We start from the raw sequence: 26,051 nt of genomic DNA, 5'->3' as shown, positions 1-26,051 counted from the left end.
GATATAGGCTTGTTTTTTATCATTTTATATTGTCTAATATAACTTCCCCAAATTCGTCACCAGTTCTTGGGTTATATCAGATTTCTACCCTGCTACCATACTCTCTTCTCTTCGAAGTAGATACACCTTTGTTTCAGATATTTTTTCTAACGTTACTGACGAAAAAATGTAGTCTATAATTTTTTTTCCCCATAGTTCCATAGCACGTTAATCTATTCGGTATAAAATAATTGGGACAATCGAGGTGAGGGGGAACCTGAAGAAAAATTTCAAGTCTTTAAAATCAAATAACGCTTAGAATAATAATCCTGCCGTCAATTTTTTTGCCAAGTTAATAAAAGTTTGAATCCTCGCCTTGAAACGAGCGGTCACTGAATGCAATTAAATGATCTTATATAAGTTCATTTCCAACGGACTAGGCGGATCCTTATACCTGTATTTTGAACGCAAACGAACGTGTGAGATGGGAAGTTGGGTGGACTGACAAGGAATGACCTTATGAATTCATAAACCCATGAACAATCTTTGCCCACCAAAGCTACGAAGCTATTCATTTGCTATCAAGAATAGTAAATCTTTGCATTCATAGTCAGCACGCGATTAACTATTCTATCTGAAAAATATCCTCTGCACCAGCACGAACAATATTTACGTACAAATGAGAAACAGGTGTTACGGGTTAGAGGTCGGTCATAGTTTCAAGGACAAGATTCTGAGAGAAAGGATGCATTGCAATATAAATCTGCTAATTAATACTTTATTCGCTCCGTACGAATTTCTTTAACGGAGATCTTATTAAAATTCCGAGGAGTTTGAAATAACCGTGTATTTGGTTCGATCGATTTAATTCCACTAGAGCCGAATTGAAAATTATATTTCGTGGCTGGGCACTCAACGCTTTTCTCGCCTTGATTTGATTCCATATTCCGATGAATAAAAATCTGCTCACCGTAAACAAACGATTGAATAATTTCACATTCGAACAAGGTAGGCATCTCTCAAGCATGTGATTGCACGTTCCTTGTATCTCTGTAATGCAGTAACGGTGTTGAGCGTGCCTTCTATGCAGTTGTGAGCGGTCTTGTCTCCTCGGTGTTCAATGCCAATCTATGAACATTGAATAGTTTTCTGGCCATAAATAAGTAGCTGGGTGGCTGCGTAGAGGGGCGTCATTGAGTGGTGAACGCCTATATAGTCTAACGCGCGATATTCGGACGGTGCAGTGTTGCTCTGTCGAGCTAGGATTTACCCTGCCGGGGTTAGTCCAGTATTTTCCTTGTCAGGACGGAGAAAATTTTTTTTATCAAAAACAATGAACTACGCAAAAAGTGAAACGCAATAAGATTTCACGCGTCGTTGTAAATAACTAACCGCATAAATTTCAAAACATAATTCGAAATAATAATATTAATCAAAATAGAAAAATAACGTAACAAAATTATGTGATAGAAAGATTTTATTTCATCGAAGTGATATGAAAATTTAATAATGTATAAATTATTTATCCAAGTATTCATTACACTGCAGAGGTGACGGTGAAACGAGAAATTCGGGCTACCCAGAATAACATATAGGATCCTTAGCCAGTGTCTTAAGTTTTGATGACTTTTTGGACGCGTTAAAATCAAATAAATACCTCAAAGGGTATTTGATTATTTATTTATTTATTTTTTTTTTGTCAGGTTAAATGACATTTAAATTTAACTAAACTGTCAAAAATTATCTTCTAAATACATTTAATATTGGATTCTATACTTTAAGAAAAGCATAAAATAAGTTGAAAATAATATTGAGAAGTTGCTGTAAAAAGTACCATCATACAATCACCATGCCGCCACAGGAAAAATTTCAAAACCACGTATCAGAACGCGTTACAACGAATGAAGAAACTTGCCCGGATCTTGTGGAAAATGGTTGTTCAACATCTCAAGGAACCATTTGTCAAACCGCTAAAATAGCTAATTCATCAGTATCGATCGGTGGCAATAAGGATGGCGATGTCAATAAGGATATCGACTTTGACGATTTACTTCCATACGTTGGAGAATTTGGACTTTATCAGAAGATACTTTTCATTCTCATGATCCCTTTCGCTTTCTTCGTGGCTTGGGTTTACTTTTCTCAAATTTTCATCACTTTAATACCCGAAGAACATTGGTGTAAAGTTCCAGAATTGGCGAACTTGTCGGTCGACCAAAGGTAATGATAATAATAAAAGTAATAATAAAAATAATAATAATAATAATAGTGATAAGCAACAAAGGGGACGGATCAGTAACCATCGTTATGCGTCTGCAGCCGTCGTGAGATATTTTTATCGCACGTGCATGAAAAGTGGAGCTTTGCGCAGCAGTTTAGCGGGATGAAAGTAGCCAATCTCATTTCAGCGTTGTAAGGATAGGTTCGCGCACGCGCAGTCAAAAATTGCTTTACTTTCGCCCCTAGGGAGAAAAAATTGGCCACTCGCGTCCCGCGAAACTACCACGCAAAGCCTCGCCACTTTTCATCCACTTGTTGTGAAAACTATCGTGTGTGACTCGGGCAAAAAGTTGGCGACCAGAACTCGTGTGATTGCCAACTTTCGTCCCTCGTCACAAAATATACCATTTCACGTAAGGTTCGATGACTTTAATTGTAAGACGGTTGATTTTTTGGACAAGTCAGTGACGTTGCCAATGCAGATTCAGCCTGCAGTGCCACCGCCGAACAGCCGTTACGGGCTGAATCTGCATTACCAAATTCACTGACTTTCAAAAAATTAATCGCTTTAAAATCACTGACCACTGGTCGATAGAAGCATCCGCATTTGCACTGAATTGAATTTAAAAGAGTAATTTGCGAAAGCTTGAATTGCTATAACATGGAAAACAAACATGTAACTTTAATGATACATACACCTAAAAAAATACGTCGCTGAAACTTCGAGCTGTTTTAAATGTAAAGTTTTATATCGAGGGGTTTTGGTCACGTGTCAACATGAAAATTTGTGTTGTTGAGGTATCAACTTCCATTAAAATTTTCGACGCAGACATTTATACTAGGTACTCATTTCTAAATTTTGAAGCTCAAATCCTATACCCGTTTCACATTTTTTCTTAATCTAAAACACGTTATTCCACTTATAATATAATTTCCACATACGAATTTGAAAGACTATAAAGGATGACCCGGGACTATCATCGCATAGACTATCAATGTGTCCGTCGTGAAAATCCGCAACTGAAACGTTTTTTTTTTTTTTTTTTAAATTCTCGATACGAAATTTGTCGTTTGCGACTTACAGTCGATTGAAATTGGCCGATCCGGTAGCATCCGATGGCTCGGAACAGGGCTGTTGGATAGTCATTTATCCGTCATGCACCCGGTAGATGTTTTGAACCTGCAGGTGCTACCGGATTGGTCGATTTCAAACGGCTGCAACTTGCAAACAACAAAGTTTTTATCAAAATTAAAAAACGCTCCAGTCGCAGATTTTCAAAAGGTACTTATTGATAGCCCGGATGGAGCGATAGTCCCGAGTCACTGGGTATATAGGTCAATCCATTAGTTCGTATGTACCTAGAATCTGATTTGATTCGTCTGCCATTATCGTATCTTATTTGACGTGATAAGAGTAACCGGCTTATAAAATGTAAGCGGTGTAACTGCACAATACTTCAAAACAAAAAAAAAAAATGTTTATTCTTCATTTATGCAGCGACTTCGTATATCTGTGATAATTATTTCTCAAACCTACAAATAAATTGGACGAAAATGAGGCAAACCATTTTCAGTAAAAAAAAAGTGAACTATTTTTGAAAAACATTTTGTGTCTTCGTAGTAGAATTTTTTCTCTGAAAAAAAAAACTGGTTAAAAAATGGTACTTTTTCAGGTCCCATCGAACGAGCAGTAGTATACTGTGTAACAAGTGCGGAAGTTTGCAGCATGAGCAGTAAATCCGAGTGCTGCAAGCGCACGGGTACTTGTGTGAACACAGTATGAGCCAAGGTAAGGCCTGTAATCACACCAGTCAGATATCGCCCATCCGCGCCACAGATACACGCTATTCTTTCCAGCACATGTAGAGAAAGTTTGATTTGAGAAGCACCGAAGGTGCCACTGACAGCGCATAGAATTGTGGTTAGGTAACTTACGCTTAATACACTGCTATAGTTAATATATATATCAGTGGCTTGATGACCAATGCGTAAAACCGAGTTATTCGCAAGTGCGCATGCTAAAGAAACTCCTAGTGTGTAAAGTATAGCATTGAAATTTGGCGCATGCGCCAATGTTGTTTTACCGCACTGTTTGAAAATAGGGCGCTTTATACGCATGTTCCACAGACTTCAAAAAATTGAGTTTTCCAAGCAGGTGTTGGAAATACTTTCGAATAACTCAGTTTTATGCACCGTGTCATTGAGCGTAAGTTACCGAACTTCGATCTTACACGCTGTCAGTGGTACCTTCGATGCTTCGCAAATTAAATTTTCCTTCAAAGCTGTTGGGAAAATTAGAGTGTTTACACGTGCGGATGGACGATATTTGACTCGTGTGATTACAACGTTCGTCTTCGGCTCACGCTGCAAACTTAACGTCGGAAGTTACCCACTTTCCGCACTTATAACACAATATAATATTTCTGTGTTCTCACTCGATCTTCTGTTTCACTTTCTGTGAAATGATATGTGATGGAGTATCACTTTGTTCAATATGTATAAATAGCGGGAAAATTGAGGATACATAATTAGAACGAAGCATTTCAGAATAGCGAAAATGTAACATTCAGGAATAATAGTATTACAAAGAGATTGTAAATCTAAAACTAAACAGATTATGAAACGCGGAAGTGTGTAATAAAAGAAAATAATCGAAAGAGAAAATATAGGATGAGGAAAATATTGAAGGTTGGTAAATAGAACTATAAAAATGTCAGAATGATGTCGATGAAAAAAGTTGAACTGCCCGAACTCGTTCAGACGAAAGTTAGAAAATCCAAAATAGCAGAATATAAATTTTAACACAGAATATTGAATCATACAGCGTAACTTTTTCGAACACTGAAAATGAACTGAAGCTATGAATCTTTATTGGAACAGTATATTGTGTGACAAGGAACTGCCCAAGCGCGAAACTAACTTTACGACACTGACGATGAAATTGGCTACTTTCGTCCCACTAAACTGCTACGCAAAGCTCCAATTTTCATGAACGAGTAATAAAGAAATTATTTCCGAATCCGATTCCAGAGTCAGGATTTTTCAATTTGTATCAAACAGCGCATCTCAACTCCATCGGATCCTAATCTTCATTATCTATCAAATAGTTGAAAATGTTTTGTACCATCTTCGCGGATTTTGCTAAAATGTCAACTTTTTAACTGAAGTCCTTTCTGAATGATTTTATCGAAAAATTTCTACGGAGTAGAAAGCTTAAATAAAAACTTGCTCCTCCTTTGAAATTTGTCACATTTTTTAAAATACTTAAAACACCCGAATGAAAATTCTTCGTTGGTCTCAAAGGAAGACTTTAACGTCTTCGAGAGCTGAATTATTTGAGTTTCCGAATTCTACAACGCAAAATTCCATCAAAAGAAGACCCGTTTCAGTTTAGGTGGACTATCCTATATTTTTATTCTCGTCAACGGCTCAATCAACATGATTCGTGATCGGGTGCGAATGAAAATTGGCTCACCAAGCTGGGATTTGTGTAGTCATCGATTTCAAGCACGTTGAACTTGGAATTGACAAATTCAGTAAAGGTGGATCCAATAACACTATCCAGAATACCAAAAGTGATCAGATTTGCGTGCAAATTGATTTCTATTCGTTGGTTTCGGTCGCCGATCTCGTATTTAATGTAAGAATTTTGAGCATCAAATTAATAGTCCAATTCCAAGTTTTACCGAACTGCAGTAACTTCTCATTTTTTAATCTAGTATAGTGGATTCAGTAAGTACGTACTGAAATTTTTCATTTCGAATGAAATTTCGAGTTACGCAGCCTTTGAGGTTTTAACCTGACTATATTTTTATCTTTCGGAATAAATTGAATGAAAAAAAAAAAATCAAGACTGTATCTCGAACGTCGAAAAGGAAGTTTTGTCTTCTCTTATCTTTTGAGAGAATTTCAATATAATTTGCGAGTCATTTCGTCGGTGTACAATATTTTCCTTGGCCCTCCGGCAGAGGTAAGACCATCCCTGGAATCGTATGAAATAATCTGACACAGGTATGTGAATCTCGCAAATCAAATGAAATGCTACGAAATCTAAAGAGTGGCTGAACTTGCTGTTCAATTTTGGTAGACTTTCTTTTTTCTCTCGCTTTTTTCTCATCGACTTCTAGAGGGTTTTATGAAGGCCGGGTCTTAATGGATGAGCCGTTTATTTACATAATATATTGCCTGATCAGGCTAATATGTGATCAAAAAAATTCTGTCAAACTCCATTTTGATGAATGACGTGATTCGACATTTTCATATGCATATTCAATTGTACCTACTTCATTCTTTTATAATCTTATCAATATACTTACGGGTGGCGATAATATCTCAGGTAATTCGCTCTCAATCCATTTGTTCATCAAGTTCTTGTAGGAATCCAGTCCAATCTGTAAGGAATGACGAGATAATAAAAATTTTTTGCAGTGAGACTTTAATCAAAGTGTACATATGTCTTATCAATGCGGGTTATTCTCATGGTAAACATACTGAATGTTTTTCTATCTCATCTGTTACTGCATTGTAGAAAGCCAGGATATGTGTTTATTCAATGTTAAGGAATTTTTGATAATTACAGTTATGGTCCCACTCTGAAAAGAATGAAGAAATAACATGCTAAATCATTTCACATTTTCTCATCAGACGTAGGAAATTTCCCGCTACGTATCCGAAGTATTTTACCGCTATAGTATCCAAAATCATTTAGCTTCCCGGTATAATTAAGATATGACTGATTGCTTTTCCAAAATTCGTTGAATTTCGGTGCTTACACAAGATCTGTGTGAACGAAGCTGTTGTATTTCTTGCCTTTAAATGAGGCTGCATGAAATAGATACACTATAAACTATGTGTCCAACAAATCTGCTTTGGAATTTAATTTTCAGTTACATTTTCGGCACAGCACGATCGAATGGCGTCCGGACAATTAATTGCAAACATGCAATTAATTGCGTTTTAATTATTGCTCGTACGTGTGAACAAACTACACGTGTAATTTGTAATTGGGGCAAATTTAATACACATTAGAATAGTATTTTGAAGTCAAGGTGAAATAAAATACAAATTACATTGCTTGGTAAAATTTACGAAAAATTAGTAATTTTTGAATGGAGTGGAACAAACATTTGGAAAATATTAGAAAACCTTTTTTAAATGGATATTCTGAGATTGAAAAGAATAGCTGAATTAAAGATGGTTGGGTCAAAAGTTCGATGATTTTTAACCAAATTCCTCGTATCATACATTGACACAAATGTAATCTGTATTTCTTTTCACCGTAATTGCAAAATATGAATGTAACTTTTATTTTGTACTGTTGTGATCAAAAACTGCAAATTAAATTTGCATCTTATTTTATTTGTGATTAGTAATTTGTAATTGAGCAATTGAAATTTTACCCATCACTGGTCAAAACACAGTTTCACCCCAGACCCACATTCCACAATATTTGAAATTGAAAATCAATGTTTTAACCATGTGTTATTTAGATGCTCACTCGTTATCAGCCAAAGCAGTCATTAACTAGATATGTAATAATCAATTAATATATATTATTAGCGATTAAGCATTCCTTGAAAATGTATTATTTTCTGAAAGTTTGGTGGCCTCAATCAGAGGAAATGGCTGAATGGGTATTCGGATCATAGAATTTCCGGTATTGATCTTTCACCACATGCATTACCTTGCATTTTCCTCCGGAATTTCGGATTAACTCATTTTTTGAATTTCGAGTCCTGTTGATGCGCAGACCCAAAAATCATTTTTATTTTTTGTTTTTTAGTAGACATTTTGGAATAATTCTGAAATTTTCACAGTGGGATGTCAATGAGATAATTATTAAATCACTATAACTTAAATTTTAGCTGAAATTTTCGGACTACATAGTTTAATTTGAAAAAGAAAATTGTTTTATTTTTTTTCTGGGGGTGTTAAGTGTAGACATTTTGAAGGATTCCTTAAAGTGGGAGGACAGCGATATCATAATTAAGTCAATGTAAATGTTACAGGGATATTAAACAAATTCATGAGTTTTGAGATCTCTGGTACATTAGACCGATTTATCGTTAAGAATGACAGAATTTTCGATTAACTCTGAAAATTACAGAATATTCTCCAAATTGTATTTGTCAATACTAGAAAATAAAATCAATATAAACTCTGGGTCTTTGGAAGTATGGAACGAAAATATCAAAAACACTTGTACCTTTTCTTTTAAAATTGATTCAATATTTGGGCAGGTCAGAGTTTTTCACACGAGAAACATATCAGATCGTATTAATTTTCTATCGACAAAAAGTGCAAAAATTCGAAAACAAAGGTCCAATTTGGAAAAGTGATAATATTGACCAGCGTGTGTTTGTTAAACGTCGAGGTCTAGAGATCTGGATATCGGAGAATTTTTGTATATCAGTGTACGTCGCATCACATCCAAATTATAGCCAAATCGAAATATTCGCAGTGAAAAGTTGGTCGAAGGTTTGTAATCTTGGTTTTCCTTCGCACTTTTTGTTAGATCTCCTTTCCAAAACTGAAGCAGTCTTGTTCATCCCGCGTTTTTCACAAATAAATAAATAAATAGATAAATAAATAAATAAAAGGGAGCCTCTATAAAATATAGACTTCTGATGATTCATATTATATTTTCTGTGTGTCCTTACGTCTTTTTAAAAACAATTAAAGTCTCAACTTAAAATCCGTTCAATTTCAAAAATAATAATCATTATCGTATCTGTTGTTAAGTTTAGTATGAAATCGGTAATAAAAATATCCGAAAGCACATTGTGAGTTTAAAAAAGACCGCCGGTACTTCTTGCAAGGTAATTAAACGTAAATATGGGTTGGAATTACACAGAGAGATACAATCTAGCGAGCCTTTCACAATTAAAGTGAGGGCCAACTGCAAGACGAGGAATCACTTCGTGCGGCTCGAAAGGCTCACTTCGCGATATCCTCACGTTAAGCTGTCTTATTGCTTTGATGCTTCGAATATCCTTGAGATTTAATGATGAGAAAATATTACTAGAAGTAAATATTCGGGGTACGATTTTACACCTGAATTCTCGTGAAGATATAAATTGTAGTCTTGAATATGCATAAGTTTTTATAATAACTACAATTACTTTCAGTTCCGACGTATTTCCATATATTTTATTACCGCAGCAAGTGTCGAAATAAAAATTTTGTTGAGAGACATTTGCGTTGAAAAAATGTATTTCGTGCAGTTAAATACTGCAGCGATGAGACGCTTGAGAAGAAACAACTTTCAAGTTTGTAGGAAAATAGTAAAAATGAATCACACGGTATTTACACAATGACTCGACCTCGGCTTTCATCACAGACAGAATCCAATAAAGATATTGAATGATCGTCGGTGCAACTCTTATCTGAATCTAATATCGTACAGATTTAAATGATTACCTAGATTCGAATCCAAATTCCGAAGGTTGCGAACGTATTCAAGGCTCAATAAAATGCGAATAACCGATGAAGACACTTCGAGACATGGTCACTTTGAATTGGAACTAAATGATCTTTACCATGTGCCATAATCGTCGAATACGTATATCATAATACGTCACATTGCTGCAAAACTTTCGTGATCGCATGCCCTTTCATCCAAGATTTTGACGACTGAAATGAAATTTAAGAAGTGAAACTGAAAATGCTGGGAACCAAGGAGTTTATTGTACAGGCGTAGATCACTCGACCCGGATCAACGCAGAAAACGTTACGAACGCTATTGCTAGTCATCTGCTTAAAGTATAAGGTACGCATAGGTCATGGTCATAGGCTCAAGTCCTCATCGCCGTTGCCTCATGTATCAATCGAAAGTCTGTGAAAGTGTATGTAAATCTATGGATATCCCAATTACTGCAGTAGAACTCCTTGATTATGCAGAATGATACGTTATCACACGACGGTTAAAGCTTTCAGGGCAATGCGCGCTGAATAATTTTTCAAACAAATGCAATTTCGCGAGAGTAAACTTGGCAACAGGCTACATTAAGGATACAAGGGACGTACAGTCGGGTTAGAAAAGTGGTTGTCGCGAAAACGTGTTGAAACAGGGGCTCAGAAAGTCTCACTTGAGTTACTTTACACGCAGATAGCAGAAACAATCCTTGTGACACGGGAAAAAATTTGAAAACGCTGAATTTGTGAAAACCTTGTGTTAACAATTTTAATCAAATAATAATATTCCCTAATTTTTTACCGAAAAATTCACAATGTTTCTCCGATCCTTATATTAACAATTATTCATTTTATTCGCAAATGGATTCTCCATAGATACTGTAAGTTAGATTTTGAGTAACAGCAATCCATACATTGTTGAGTCATAATCATCATTCGTAAATGATCAAGGTCTTTCATTTTTCGTTTCTTTTTTTTGTCCACCAACCGATGACTTAAAGAACTGTCTAAAACGATTTCCACCGTATGCATTTGCAATAAAATAATCTTTCGGTAAAACAAGTAGTAGAATAACACGATCTCTGTAATATTGTTAATAACAAGGTGTTCACAGCTGAAAATGAGTGTTTAAATTTTTTTTTTTTCCTGTATCACAAGTAGTTTCATAATTATCTTCAACTTAACGAGGTTCAGTTACACTTCTTGAACCTCTGTTTACTCGTGCTTTTGTACCGTCACGTTTTCAAGCTGACTATACGCCGCATGCATCCTTAACGGGGGATTGCAAAAGGAATGGCACAAAGTAAGGTCGCCGTATTTATTTGTGTAGACAGTAACGGTTTGGTGCGTATCCAAGCAAAATTGCTAGCAACATTGGTTTAATTTTTTAACCGCATCATCGAGGTTATCACGTAGATTCATTTTCCGCGTTATTCACGCACGAAATACATTCGGTCAGGATTTTGCAGATAATAAATCAAAGTTCATACTATCGACACGTCTACCGACATTTTTTACGTATGACATGTAAAACTTTCCATTCTCACGACTTTTCACGGGAACCGTTAGTGGCACATTTCATTCCCAAGGCTGAAGAACATTGTCGTCGCTGAAGTGTAACGAAATTTAAATGGCCAAATGCGCTCGCTGCACCATTAGTTAAAAAATACGTGTACTTTTATACGTATATGATGTCATCATACGTCGACAAAACACGACTCGTTATCATACGTTTACCACCGTATAGTTTTCATTGCACAACTTATGCATTGTAGACGTCCCTCTAGTAACTTGCCTACTATGTGTTTCTTCTCATAATTCACCCATTATCGCAGTCTTCGCGCTCATATTTTTATACACGTGGCAGCATGTGTTCGTTTCTCAACATCTCACAATATTATTCATTTATATAATGTATATGTCGAATATTACGTGTTGCATGTTATACTGTGTTTTAGCATGAATATCCAGTTAATGAATCCGAGTTTATGTAAGACAAAAATTATAAAACAAATGCGTACCATACAGATTTTTATGGTCGCTCGTTTAGAATTTGTAGCCGTAGTTCGAAATACGAAGAAGTGAGTTAAACATTTTGTTTGACGTGATGGAGATATTTGATTCTGGGCATTCATTCGACGACGAACACGACGGCGATGATAATGATGATGACGATGATGATGATGATGATGATGATGATGATGATGATGATGATGATGATGATGATGCTGATAGCAACAACAACGATAATAATGATAACGGAAGTCTTCACACCCGGAGCGAAAAAGCGGGGGCTCAGCCAAAACTGTTTTATAGAGCCCAATGATCTCGGAAATGATTGAATCCGAAACATCGATTAACTGTCAATTACTCAGTAGCATAATTCATACGTTATTTAATTGTGCTTCTATAGTATAAACGTAAAAAAGTCCAATGGCTTAATTAGTAGACAACATATCTTCATTCAAAGAGGCTGAAGCTCGAATACAGGGTTAGAACCAAACGTATTAAAGTAAGGTAGTCGAGACATATAGTCAAAATTTTGTCGAAACCGGCAACTTCTGATACTTTCGTAGATTAATGGGCTGACACACGAATGGACGGTAAAAAGTAGGTATTTTTTTGATATTTCTATCGAGAAAACTGATAATTTGATTGGACCCGGTTTTTGTTAATTAAAAGAATATAGGTTCAGATACGTACGTTTTAAGATAGAATTTAATAAGACAAAATTTTTCATGACCATTCTTGCTCTGGAAGCACCGTTGTAGTCAGCGTAAATGTGTTCCTTACGGATACGGTTCGCGATTTGCAAAATATTTCGAAACGGACTCGACAGATTGGCATCAAATTTTCATTAAATTTTTCGGGATGGTTTGTCTCCTTTGCGTTGGAGGATTTTTAGGAAAAGTATTTTTTCACTGAAATAGCGCCTGTTTGAACTTGATGTTAGTTTTTTGTCCCAAATTTGTGATAAAGAAAAAAAAAAAAATCGGATTAAATTAAATAGCTATTTTCGGGATAAAAAATGACCGAATTTCACTTATATTTCCTGAGGTCTGCTCGTCTTTAACCCTTCGAGATAATAAAACCGAACTGCATCGTCTTATTTTCAAAAGTAAATTTTGCGATCGAGCAGTGATTCGGTAATGACGAATAATTTTACACCTATTACCGTACAATTCCGCAGTCTTGCATACGACCTTATGATAATATAGTTGCAAAATGATTATCAAAGAAATAACGCCTAACGGTACAACTTCAAGTTGAAATCTGAGATAGAAACATTTGGTGACAATATATATAGAAGGACGTCATGAATGAGAATCAATGAAAATCCAGGGCAAAGTACCATTTATAAAATAGTCCAATTTTCCAGTTACATTTGAAAATCTTCAACAGACTACTGTAGTGTCTTTTTCCAACTAACGGTACTAGCCGTGATGCGCAACGATAATATCTATTACGATACGATATAACGATTGCAACTTGACGCTCGTAGAATTTCTGATCAGCCTAACGCACAAATGAACAGTTTTTGCGAATGCCACACGCACGATTCTTTTAAGCGTTTCACGATTCCTTCATTTATACCGGTTATCGACGTCACGGAGGTGACTTAGCATGGACGTGATCGTGAATTAACTTCCAAACTATACGATCAATTTTGAAGAACCTTCGTCGCAGCAATGAGAGCGTGAACGTAAATATGTATTAGTTTAAAACATATTGCTTTCGTAACTATACAACACCGTCCCGTGCGGGCTAAATCTCTTATAAAACGAACGGATGAATAGTTTGGCAGAAAAAAGAACAATGTAGAAAAAAAAAAAAAAAACATCGGGTAAATAATTGTGGTGGGCAACTGTATCGTGAGGTCTTTATACCTTAAAGAACTCTCGACGTTTACATTTTTTATGTGCACCTTAATTGCAGCCTTCGTTCGACGAGGTCGTGCCTAGCGATGATTAATGATTTGAGAATATTACAATCTCTGACCTGAGAACAACCCGCGGTATAATTGTATCAATGAGCCAATTATAGATGTTACGCATTAATTATCGTCAACGTTCGTTTGTTCCAGGATATCATTGGCTATACCTCCGGCCGCGGCTGATGGAAACGGCGAGGAATCTTTCACTACGTACTCGAGATGTTCCGTCTACGCGGTCAATTTCACCGAACTCTTAGAGCAGGGCGTCACAGCAGCCGATCCATCCTGGCCGATTCAAAAGTGCCAACATGGCTGGGAATTCAATTTTACCGAAATCCCGTACGCCAGTATTGCGGCTGAGGTAACATACGAAACGCGAGTATATTTATTAAATTGGTTACGGTACTGGTTATCCTTGAACAACTGCAGTGATTTATCGAATCAATTGACGGAAAATTGTTATTAATTCAACGTTCGGTCTATAAGAGAGTAGTGGTTCAGTTTCGAAGCTTCCTGGACGAGATTGAGGAAAACGTAACGTTACAACATACATTGTTCATCCGATTTGCTACTCATCGTGCAAAAAAAAATTCTTTTTCTCTTAAACGTTGTTATATTTTTACCCTGAGAGCCTTCGCACGTTTATGACGTATTCGTAGGTGGGAAGCGTATTTAGTTGAAGAAAAATATTAAACTTTTTGAATCGGGTGAATATTTTTGCACGTCTCTAGGCTGCCGATAAGGGAATTAACTGCTATACGAGTATTTTTCCTTCGGGCTTATTAGATTATGCTTGTATTTAATTACTTGGCGTACACTTGGCTACGGTTGAACGACATTTGTCACCGTGCCTGAGAACTACTGAGTTGAGTACAGGTGAGTGGGCACTCTATGTAGTTCAAGGACGAATGAACAGGAATGATCTTAGATATATCTTCGGCGGTTACACGGCGCTGCTTTGAGTTTATCACACGAGCCTTGAATCTAGATACCAAGTCGACGCCATTTACACCTACAACTAGTCGATAATAATATACTTAATACATGCGCGAGGGTGTCTCGTTTGGGCATAACTTTTTTTCTTCCTGCTCCCCTCGAAGGACTCATTGTACGTAATGGGAAAAAAAATCCTCGCTGAAGGATAAACTCTTAAAGTCAATACCAAAAATTCGATCTCCTAATTCGAAATTTTTCCATTTAAACAACACAGAGTAGCTATAATTTGAAAAACCAAATTTGTGTTTTCATTCAGCCGCATTTGATGAAGTACTTTCTAGAGTTACAAAAATGCTTTTCCAATTTTTTTTTTAGAAAGTCAATAGTACAGCCAATGGAGACGTTTGAAGATGAATTTTCACGTATAACTGACTTTCGAACCAAAGCTTATAAATTTTAAATTGCTTGAGCTACGAATTTTGCCAAATGTACACTTGTTTCCGCAGAATTTTTCTTCCAAAAAATGCAGGTGTGTGGTAAAAAGTGAAAAAATTACTTCTTCCTCACATTATTTATTTAGAATTTTTTTTTTTGAATTCTGAGAGTGACCTTCTCAAATCGGGCCCAACGGATACCTTTTAACAAGGATTTTTTTGTTGCTGTCATATGGTTTCAGATGGGGGCGAAAAAAATACTTGTTCCAAAGGAAACGTGAAATAATTGATACATCAATAATTCGCACTTCAGAATATTCTTTTTTTAACGTGTAATTATATTCATTTATTCACGGTTTGTTCTTCGTAAAACTCGATTGATTATTTACAACTTGAATGAAATATCGGAACTGCAATTTTTTCGCTTACCGTTTTAATTATTACTTCAAATGGTACTTCAATTATACTTTTCTGACATTTCAGCTGGAATGGGTTTGTGACAATGCAGCTCTGCCATCTTTAGCACAGAGTATATTTTTCGTCGGAGCAATATTCGGTGGATTAATTTTCGGATGGATTGCCGATAGATACGGAAGAATTCCAGCACTAGTCGGTACAAATCTGGCAGGTTTCATTGCCGGAATCGCTACGGTTTTTGCCACTAGCTTCTGGGAGTTTTCGTTATGCCGTTTTTTAGTTGGCTTGGCTTTCGACAACTGTTTCACGATGATGTACATTTTAGGTAAGATCTTCTGGTTTTATACGGACGTTCATATTTTCATCCTTTTTCATTGCCTTTACGCCAGAGTGCGGATATTCAGTTACAATTTTACGCATCCTTGACATTCGCAGGTGTGACCATTCATTATAAACGCCAAATCTGCTCTTTTATCCATGTGTCGGTACAAAGTACCGAGGCACTTAACTAAATACATTAGTACGTATATATATATACTGCATAAATCAGTTCTACTGTTTTTGTTCATTTTTTTGCATCACTTAGGGCTATAACAGAAACCACTGAACTGCGCCTATCGTAAATCATGCGGGTATAGCCGATATTATATTCTCAAACTTCGTTTAGGAACGTTTTAAAATTTTTATGCAAGTGGCGCTGTTTTTTTCAGTTTTCCCTCCACGATATTTTTCTTTGTTTAAATTACGTAACAATTTTCTCAGCTTCGTTCTTTGGTTTTGATTTTTTCAAGATTTTCATTGCGATCACGCATTTGTTCAGTTGAAAACACCGAAAAATCTGATCGAATTATTAAAAAATATATATTTGTCAAAATCAGCCGATTTCGATTAGAGTGCCGGTGTCACCCAAATAGCAAAATTAATTCGTACTTATGAAAAATTGTTTGAAGAAACTTGTTGAATAAGCTTCAGTTCACAATTTTCATCTTACTTACGTTGGAGAGTTTTGAGTAATGCAACTCGTAATCGAAATCAAAGTTCATTGAATAAAAAAAGGAATTGAACCGAGTAAGAAAATTTGTATCAATGATTAATAGATGAACAAACTAGTAAAACCAGTTTTTGAACTTTCCACTACTTAGGTATTTGCTTGCAGATGAAAAAAAAAGAAAAAAAAAAAAAACATGATATGTACAAAACCTACAGAAAAATTGGCAAAGTGGGCATCAACTATTTAATGGAGCGAAAAATTTTTTTGCGATAGTCCAATCATTGCGGTAGTCCATGCGTGCTTAGCTTACCTAAATTGTTTTAGCAATAACAACATGCAAAAATTAGATTTAAAACTACGGTTTTGTGTATATATACACATGTATAAATAAATAGCGATTTCTTGCTTAGACTTTCGAATAAAAAATATCAGGTCCATTGAATAGACGATGCCCGCTGCGTAAATTTTTTTGTAGGTTTTTTTTATACATATCCTTGTAGTTTATACAAAGATAAGTATTACATCAAAGGTGTTCGATCGAGGGAAAAAAAATTATGTCAATTTTTTTTTTTGCTAATAACAATATTTGTAAATATGAGAAGAAAAATCCAAAATTTATCGCATTACAATCTTCAGTGCTGGACAACATTTTTTTCCATTCAACGTACGTTATGCTGATTATGAAGAAAAATTCATCTTCTTAGAGGATTAATTTGACAAAATACAAGAATTCGCAGCTACTTATTTTAAGGAGCATTAAAGTGTGGTAACTGATTAAATATGATTGATATCTGACAGGGGCCCGAAAAAGTGGCCTGACGGAGAATTCGATCTGTGCCAAATCAAGAGTCTCCAGAAAAAAGAATAAGACAAAACATTTTTTATTCGTCGACACTTCCTCTCGTTACACTCACTTCATTCTCTTATAACAAATACACAAATACGTTTAATCACATTACTCGCCTCATTAGGAAAAAAATATGTGGGTCATTTCTTATTGCTCGTGTCACTCACATCGTTACTGTCCGTTACACCAAATAGTCATTGGTATACACCTCGGAGTAATTATTCACGTTAAACTTGTCCCAGCGTATGTCTTAACATATCAAATCTCACACTGGCCAGAGATTAGTATCAGATCTGCTGTCATAGTGTTTGCACTGAGCTTTACGAATTACATTCATTTAAACTAAATTACGGTCTCTTAGGTTTGTGAATAATTTGCTCATGCTATTAGCGGCTTTCAAGGCAATATTGAAACGAAAGTTCTTTTTGGAAAACAACGTCTTTCAGTTCCAACCGATTTTCGTACATTAAGCTCTCCTCATTAAGCACTGCCTGCCCCACCTAAACCAGTGATTTTTGCATTTTCTTTCTGATCGCAGCGCACGGTTTTCGATTTATTGTTGAAAATTTCGCAGAGTATAGTTGACGTAATAAACCATTTCGGCCGGGTATTCCGTGGAATTATCACCTAGGCAATTTAACATGGGTTAATTCCTCCGAAATCCGACCCTAATACCGAGATGAGACCAAAAAGTGTCTTCGAAAGTCTCAAGAGACGTTCCGAGCGATTAGTATTGTGACTGCTTGAAGCACGCGATGAAACGTGTGAAAGAAGCTGTACAGTTTCTCAGAAAAAATTTCGTCGTACCAATTTTCATTTTCATTTTTATTAACAAAATCACAGACACGATGCGCTCAAGTGTACGTTGTTTTTTATTCATAAAAATCCTATTTCGCATTAAGATCTGTACAAAGTTAACTTTGAATATAGGCACGCAAGCCTGATACATGTGTATTGATATAATAGTGTTCGTACAACAAAAACGCCTGAACATAGGCAACCGAATTATCGTTCTGACTCAGGAATAAGCAGCATAAGCACTCGACGGCGCAAGCAAGCATCGCGACTAAACAGGGAATTAAGTTAAAAAGATGATGCAGTCAGTCTTTAGCAACCGCGTAAGCGTCACATTTTTTCCGAAATACCGAAGTCATCGAATTTCTACACGCAATGTCGCGTACGAATATCTAAAAACATTTTCACATTAGTTTCGAATTACAAATCATTGCAGAAATACAGTTCGTGACATTGTTTTCGCGTGATACCACAAAGTTTTCGTATAGTTTTGTTTGGAATTGCACGTAAAATTGCGCCGACCAGGCACTTCCGCATCAGTGTTGCATAGGCTTTGATAAAAGTCAAAGTAAGTGAAATTTTACTCGTTCAGTAATGACTAAGCACATCGCGACGGGGTGAATTCTACAGGCGTCGTAGCAGGGTCCAGATGTTACGTAAATTAACAAACTCTTAAACGTCCAAAGGAGCTAAATAATGCTTATTAATTTACTCACTTATCCTTGAAATCTCATTTAAAAACTATTTCGTTGCCTCAACCCTTGCAGCTCGTACAATTTTTATGAGAATTTTGCACAAGTCGCGTAACATTCTTCACTTTTTAGCTTAGAATCTGAATATTTTTTTATGTCATTCCGCATTAAAAAAATAAAAATGAGCCTATTTCTTCTTTTTATTGTTCGATCGGTGGCTTGGTTTACAGTTTTGCATATGAATAGAGATAATCGTCAGTCTTGATACATTTGAATGTTAATTAGTTGCAGTTTCAATGATTTTATTACCGTGCCACCTGATTGGTATTGGAAAAATAAATCCTACTGTGCACCTTCACGGTTAAGTGAATTATAAAAACATCACCGTTATCTCGTAGCTGAAAATTAGGTCTGATGGTACATGAAAACACTAATTAACATGCTTTGAGCCAAACCGCTAACAGAGCAGCCGAGAGCCAATAAAATGCAATAGAAGGTCAGTCATAGATGTATAAATGAGGTAAACAAAACGTTATTAGAACAGCCAGAATATGGAAGATTCACTGATCCGTACAAATCACTTTAGTTATTTCATTTGATTGCGGTCACTTAACTCGTGTTACATACTTTTCGGGTCACTTAATCACTTCTGTTACTCTGAAAATTAGAGTTTATACGATCCCTTTACCATTATTAGAGTTCATTCGTTTGTTTTATCGCTCGTAGTGAATCTTCGTAATGAATTTAATTTTGTCGATCACAGTAATACACGAAGAAATAAAAGAAGCGTCAAGAATAAAGCTCGGTAAAGAATAGTTTCAAGCCCTTTGTCGATATTTGTCGCGGTAATCTTGCCATTCGACGCACTTGTCGTGTTTTCCGTTTATCGCATTTCTTATAGAATTAGCTACAAGAGACATACTCAAAAATAGAAAATTTCATTTGTTAACGTTTTGTGGGCTCAAAATTCATCCGAAAGTTAAGATCTTAGGTTCGTCCATCGAGGTCCGCAAAATTTACCACTTTTTGTTCGTCAGAACTGAATTACTTTCTTTCATTGAAATGTTACGGATAATTCTTGATTAAGGTGGTGGCTAAGGAGGGATAAGGAGGCTACAGCCCTTGGACCTCGTCATCTAACCGGTTCCGAACTTCTCAAGTTTAAGACTAAGAGCGTAGAAATCGATCAACCGGTTGAACTGATTCTTTACGGCAACCTGGTGATTTTTTACTTTTGTTTCGTTATGGTGCATCAAATTCAATTAGCTGCTAATCAGTTTCCATGAGTTTTTTTTTTCTATACTAATTTGAAGCTGTACGGGCTCCTTACAATCCTTAAGCGAGTGTATTTATTATTTACTTGGTCTTTTCCATCAGACTAATCTTACGAATGATTGAAGTTTTCAGTGATGGAAGACGGAAATAAAACCACCTTATACAAATATTTGTAAAATCTTATACGTTGTGTAATTAATAAAAATTTATACATCCGTAATTCTCCCTCAAGTCAAAAAAATTCTGAACTTTCACTCATAGATTAAACTTGAAAATGTTTTTTGCGTTAATTTTTCTCACGAATGAAGTATCAAAAATTCCAAATATTTGAAAGTTGTCAACTTGAGGCATTTTTTTGCACAAAGATGACTATCTACGAAGTACGAATGACTAATACGAAGTACGTGACAATGCATCAATTTTCTCTCCCCCCTCTTGCCGTTTTTGTTTAGAATCCGTTATCAACTTGACTGTCTCGGACACCTCTCGTCTCTGCCGTGTCTGGAACTCGACTGCCGATCCTGAAAACCGTCGCGTCATATTTACGTGATTATAGGGCCTGACTCCAGTCCCTTAAGTGGCGAATGTAGGAAACTTTTGACTGATGTTAGGGATCCGGTACTTTTACATGCCTTTTGCGCAATTCGTCTAAAATTTCAATTCATAGGTATAACAACCGAAATATCTTTCTTTTCTAAACTTTAACTACACGTTTCTCTCTGTCTTTCAGGCATTAATGTTAATATCAGGTCTCTTTTTATTTGTATTAAATTAATATTTACATATTGCAATTAGTTGGCGACATGTTACGAAAATATTATTGTGCCGTGGGGGTAAATGTAACGGACAAAGATTTCGATTGAAATTTGAAGTAACTTGAAACTTGGTAAATTTCAAAGTTACCTCATTGTGTTCAGAACTGCGAATGTCATATAAAAATCACCTAACAGGGACCAGAATACGCAGTTCCGATGTCCGATACGACTTGTAAACGTGCGGGATTTCAAATTTTAGTTTCACTTCAGTTTAGTAATTCTGCCAGGCTTAATAACAAGAAATCAGATTTTTCAATATTCATAGCTACGCTGCTTGCCTTAACATCACCAGCATGCCGGTTGACGGGACAGAACCATAAGTTTACAATGTTTTCATCGAGCGGTTTTTACATACCCTTTTCTTTTCAGTTCTCGAATACGTGGGACCTAAATGGCGAACGTTTGTTGCGAACATGTCCATCGCTTTGTTCTTCACCTTTGCCGCATGCATTCTACCCTGGATAGCATATTTTCTGGCTGACTGGCGTTTAACTTGTATCGCAACTTCCGGGCCCTTAATATTGGCTATCGCAACACCGTGGCTAGTTCCGGAAAGTGCGAGGTGGTTAGTCAGTCAGGGCAAGGTAGACAAGGCTGTCTTAATCATGAGGAAGTTTGAACGAATCAATGGAACAAACGTCCCTGAAAGCATCTACAAAGAATTCAAGGTAACTACATTGAAAATCAGTAGTCACTAACAACGAGAGTAAAAAATCGGTTCAACCTCCCGAGTGAATCCCACAAGAGAATGTTATTGTTAGTCTTTATCGACCGATCAAAGTTCAATCATTTCGACTGATATCATAACCTAGCATCATTGACGCGAAAATGCCACAAATAGCGCAATCTACACGCAGTAACAAAAAAAGTCATCAAAATTTTTTTCCGTTCGTGCGTTAATAACACCAGAAAATGCATTCCTACTATTAGTGGTGATTGGATTACATTGAAACATTTTCTTAAGTATTTTTTTTCGGCGCTATCACGCTAGCCGCGACTTTTTTCGGATCAACGATGCATAGGCTCTGATAATATCCAAAATCAGTGACACTTAAGGCGAGTAATACGGGTAAATATTTTTAATTTTTGCGAAAAGAACGCGCGAATACCTAGTATGTTCAATAAGTCAAGCCTGAATGAGCCTCGATCAAAAGTCTTTCGCAGTTAATGAGTGTTGCAAAAGAAACCTCGGGTAGGAGTTTTGACCATTTCGAATAATTCCGTTACCAAAAGTCTTTTTACCGCCTATTTTGGCTGTTACCAAAGCCCACGCATCGTCGATCGGAAAAAATTGCATCTAATACAATTGCACATGCAGTGTCGAAAGCAAAGATCCATAAAAATACAAATTGGTTTTATGCAATAATAATGCCAGAAAATTTATTTCCTTAATCGAAATACAACTAATTGCAAAAATGAATTTTCTGCCTGTGTTCTTTCTTTAGAGAAAAAAAAAGTTTTTGGATATTTTTGTTCGGTATTGCATGTAGAATCGTGCTACCTGCGGCATTTTCAGAGGCTCTGATAATAGTACAAATAAGTGGCACTTTACTCGGTTGCGGGGTGGTTAAAATGGTCTATAGTATCCGTTTTTAATGTGACGAGTTTTTTCTGTACTTTCATTATGAGTTGATTTTGGAGTTCCAACTTGTTTTTATCGTTGGGCACATCACCACCACTTTATTTTATGGGTTACTTGAACCCAAAATATGGTATTTTTCATCAAGCTAATGATTCACATGCGATATTACTTGATATGGAACGTTGAGAACAGAGTTTATATTTTTTCCTTATTGGAATGCTAATTTGAAATTTTGTTTCCTTGGAATAGGACACTTGTGCCAGAATTCAGAAGGAAGAAGAAACTGACAGAGCACATTCTGTGTTGGATCTTTTCAAGACACCACGATTACGGAATATCACCATTCTCCTGATAGTTATCTGGTATAAAAATTACCAAGTATCATATTCGTTGTGCAAGATATTTATATTTAACCCGAAACATTTGCCAAAGAAGTTTTCAAGGGTATGATTTCACCATATTGGAGCCACGATTTAAAATTTTTAAATTTAAATAAAAAATTCATAATCTTTTCCCGCAAACACGCGCAATACTTAATTCTCATAAAAATCGAAGTAATGTTTTTTTGAAAAATTCCTCACAACATACTTGTAAGATTCGCGTACATTTCCAACCTTTCAGAATAGTATATTCTGTAACAAGTGCGGAGAGTAAGCGACATTTCAGTAAGTGACACGAGCTACACACGAAATTTTTTTCTATACCTGCTTCGAAATTTCGATCTTTGAAACCTGTGGAGCGTGCATAAGGTCACCGATTTCCAAATGGTGCCGTAAACCAACTTTGGTGCATGCGCGCGATTGAATTGCTGTATGCGTTCTGTATATTACACACTAGGGTTACTTCGGCGCAAGCGCACTTTCGAATATCTCAATTTCACGCACCGTGTCATTGAGCGTTAGTTACCTAACCCCAATTTTGCACGCTGTCTTTAGCGTTACACCTGCAAATGGACAATTTCTGACTCGTGTGATTATAGCGCTTACATCTATTCTTACTAATCTCCATAACTGAACTACACTCAATGACACAGTACGTAAAATTTGGTGATTTGAAAGTGCGCATATGCAAGAAAATACGTTCGTGTGAAAAATCGGGTATTTCACCTCTGTGCATTCATCACCGTTGTTTCCCTGCACTCTTTGGAACTAGGCTACCTTACGCACGCTTCACAGGCGTTGAGACTAGACATTTTCAAACAGGTATCGCAAACAAAGCCTGTGTTACATTAGTGGATATGCGATATCTGGCACGTGCTTTTACAGAGCTTGGCTTGCCTTGGCTTCCACCGCAAAGTTCAAGCTCGTCAGAAGCCGCCTACTCTCTGCACCTGTAAGACAATATACCATTTCCCTGTATTTTCCATATATAATAGTAAAAACTCAGTAGCTGGCGACAGTAAATGGATCCGGCTTGACACAATTTTTTCTAGCAACGATGTATTTCTTTCCTATGGATCTTCATGAATTTAATTTCAGGATGGCGATATCTTTGGTCTTCGATGGACATGTTCGGAACGTTGGCAGCTTGGGTTTGAATGTTTTCATGACATTCACCGTAGCTTCCGCCACAGAACTTCCAGCTGACACATTGCTTACGGTTCTTCTTGACAAATGGGGTCGTCGATGGCTAGCCTGCGGTTCAATGGTGTTTTCCGGAATTTTCAGCCTATGGGCTTGCGCTGTTCCAACAGGTAATCTTAAATTTACTCTTTTACATATTAGGACCGGAAACGGAGGCGTATCGTAGCATTATGACGTCTAGTAATGGTATGCACTTGCAAGCCATAATGGAACTTAAAAGTTGCTCAAAGTTTCTCTTGCCACACGAGAATAGGTGACTCTTTTTTCGAAACCAAATGACTCGAGCCCATCTTTATTAACATCGTGTTTTAACACCCACAGGCATTTATTCAGCGAGTCTGGCTATAATGGGACGATTCTGCGTAAACATATCTTACAATATCGGACTGCAATATGCTGCCGAACTTCTGCCTACTGTTGTCAGAGCCCAGGGTGTTGCTCTGATTCATATAATGGGTTACGTCTCCAGCATTGTTGCACCCTTCATCGTTTACATGGCTGTTTTGTCACCCATAGTGCCGCTATTAGTCCTCGGCATCCTCGCCATACTTGGCGGAGGACTGGCTCTCTTCTTACCGGAGACTCTCGACAAAGAACTCCCACAGACGCTGCAGGACGGTGAAGATTTTGGAAAGGATCAGGGTATATGGGACATGCCTTGCTTGGCAAAGTACGTAAACATTTCTGACGCAGGATCAAAATGCTTTTCTTGAATAGTTACTTAGTTATAGAATGGTATAGGTTGACGTTAGGTTAGCTTCGGGTACATGAGTGACGTGAATCACGTGGCACGGAAAAAAAAACTCGTTGGATTTACACGAACGCACTTTTTTAGAGAAAAAATTACTATAATTGTGGGATTTGACAACTTTAAAGAACACTCGCGAATGTGACGTTAACATACTAATAAATGATTTTCTACTTCATGTAATTTCTATTTCAAAAAAGTGCTGTCCATGCAGTACAACTACCGTTGTACCAGTAATTCCATACGTTTTTTTCCGACCGTTTTGATTGGGCTAAATTTTTCAAACTTCAACAAGTTATTCTCAACTTAAAAAAAGTGATTGCTAAGAGCATTTTATTACGAAGCAGTTTCATAAGAAGTATGGAGAAAATTTCATGTCAGGTTTTACTAGATTTCATTATAAAATTTGAGGGATTTCATGTGATGTCAAATGTTGCGAAAATTTCCGACGATTTCACAAGATTTGTTGGGATTTCAATAGATTTCACGAAATTTCAAAATACTGTAGAGTGAGGACCAGAAGGGCGTAACTCTTAAAAAGTGGACATCTTGTCATAAAAGCTTTAATAGTAATTTTAATATTAGAGCTCTGGCGTAACGTTATTTTTCAAATATTGTCACTTACGCCATGCTGGCAAAATGCAATGGAATTTTCGTATTTTGGAGCTCGAATTTCAAAATTGCTGCATGTCTTTATGGTGGCAAACCCGTTTTCAGTCGAAACGCCGCTGGTTACGCGTTTCTGGTCTTCAGCCTTTTATATTTAACGAGATTTCAGTCAACACTTTGTCGGGTCTGTCAAAGTTGAAAATTTTGATTCTTAAATTTGTACAAGCATTGATCTGTGTAATCAGAGAGTTTGGTTTGGTATCCGTGTGGAGATACCTGGTAAAATTTACAAAACTCTTTTTCTCGGAAACAGCCGGTCTTAATTTTGTGCAAGTTTGCATCGTTTGGTAGCAATATTTATGTAACAATTTCTTCATACAGGAAAGCTGACGATGAAGAAGTTCCACCACCTATGATTCGTTCTTTGGCTCATGGAAGTGTTCGAGGTTCCATGCGAGCATCACTGCGTGGCGAAACCCTCAGGAGCAGTATGATTCAAAGATCAAGTGTCAGGTCACGTAGGAGCGTCGCTCCAACGGTGCAAGTGGAAAGATTGTAAAAAAAAATCGCATTTCGACCATTATCATACTTCAAACTTTGTTCTTCATCACGAAAACTTGTAACAAAATATGTGCGTACAGGCTGTGCGAGGTAAATGCAAGAGTGTGCATACGGATGAATCACACCTAATCCCAGTCAGTCTAATAAAACCTGTCCGCAACACGTATAGCACGACTATTCTATCCTCCCTGTTTCCAACTGTACTAAATTGTCGTAAAAT

General features: G+C 36.6%; 2 protein-coding genes across 2 annotated transcripts in view; one reads left to right on the top strand and one right to left on the bottom strand.

Annotated features, from left to right (window-relative positions):
- Nucleotides 1–26,051, bottom strand: part of CenG1A (Centaurin gamma 1A) — a 96,889-nt gene that overhangs the window by 36,854 nt on the left and 33,984 nt on the right. Inside the window, exon 3 of the mRNA XM_069135332.1 lies at nt 6,516–6,590. The gene's annotated coding sequence lies outside the window, so the exon portion shown is untranslated. The remainder of the gene's footprint in view (nt 1–6,515; nt 6,591–26,051) is intronic.
- On the top strand, nt 1,221–25,997 carry LOC124216764 (organic cation transporter protein-like). Its single transcript, XM_046621682.2, has 8 exons — nt 1,221–2,199; nt 13,697–13,907; nt 15,400–15,658; nt 21,118–21,416; nt 22,580–22,692; nt 23,809–24,023; nt 24,235–24,583; nt 25,652–25,997. Exons 1-8 carry the CDS (start codon nt 1,829–1,831, stop codon nt 25,827–25,829), a joined length of 1,995 nt encoding a protein of 664 aa, XP_046477638.1. The 5' UTR covers nt 1,221–1,828; the 3' UTR covers nt 25,830–25,997.

Source organism: Neodiprion pinetum, chromosome 4 (assembly GCF_021155775.2).
Source record: "Neodiprion pinetum isolate iyNeoPine1 chromosome 4, iyNeoPine1.2, whole genome shotgun sequence".
Lineage (NCBI taxonomy): Eukaryota > Metazoa > Arthropoda > Insecta > Hymenoptera > Diprionidae > Neodiprion > Neodiprion pinetum.
This window is presented reverse-complemented; position numbering and strand designations above follow the sequence as displayed.

Excerpts from the sequence above, each read along its gene's own strand:
- LOC124216764 (XM_046621682.2), top strand. The coding sequence starts at position 1,829 with ATGCCGCCACAGGAAAAATTTCAAAACCACGTATCAGAACGCGTTACA. Across the intron at positions 2,200-13,696 it reads AACTTGTCGGTCGACCAAAG|GATATCATTGGCTATACCTC; the intron begins GTAATGATAATA and ends CGTTTGTTCCAG. Across the intron at positions 13,908-15,399 it reads ACGCCAGTATTGCGGCTGAG|CTGGAATGGGTTTGTGACAA; the intron begins GTAACATACGAA and ends CTGACATTTCAG.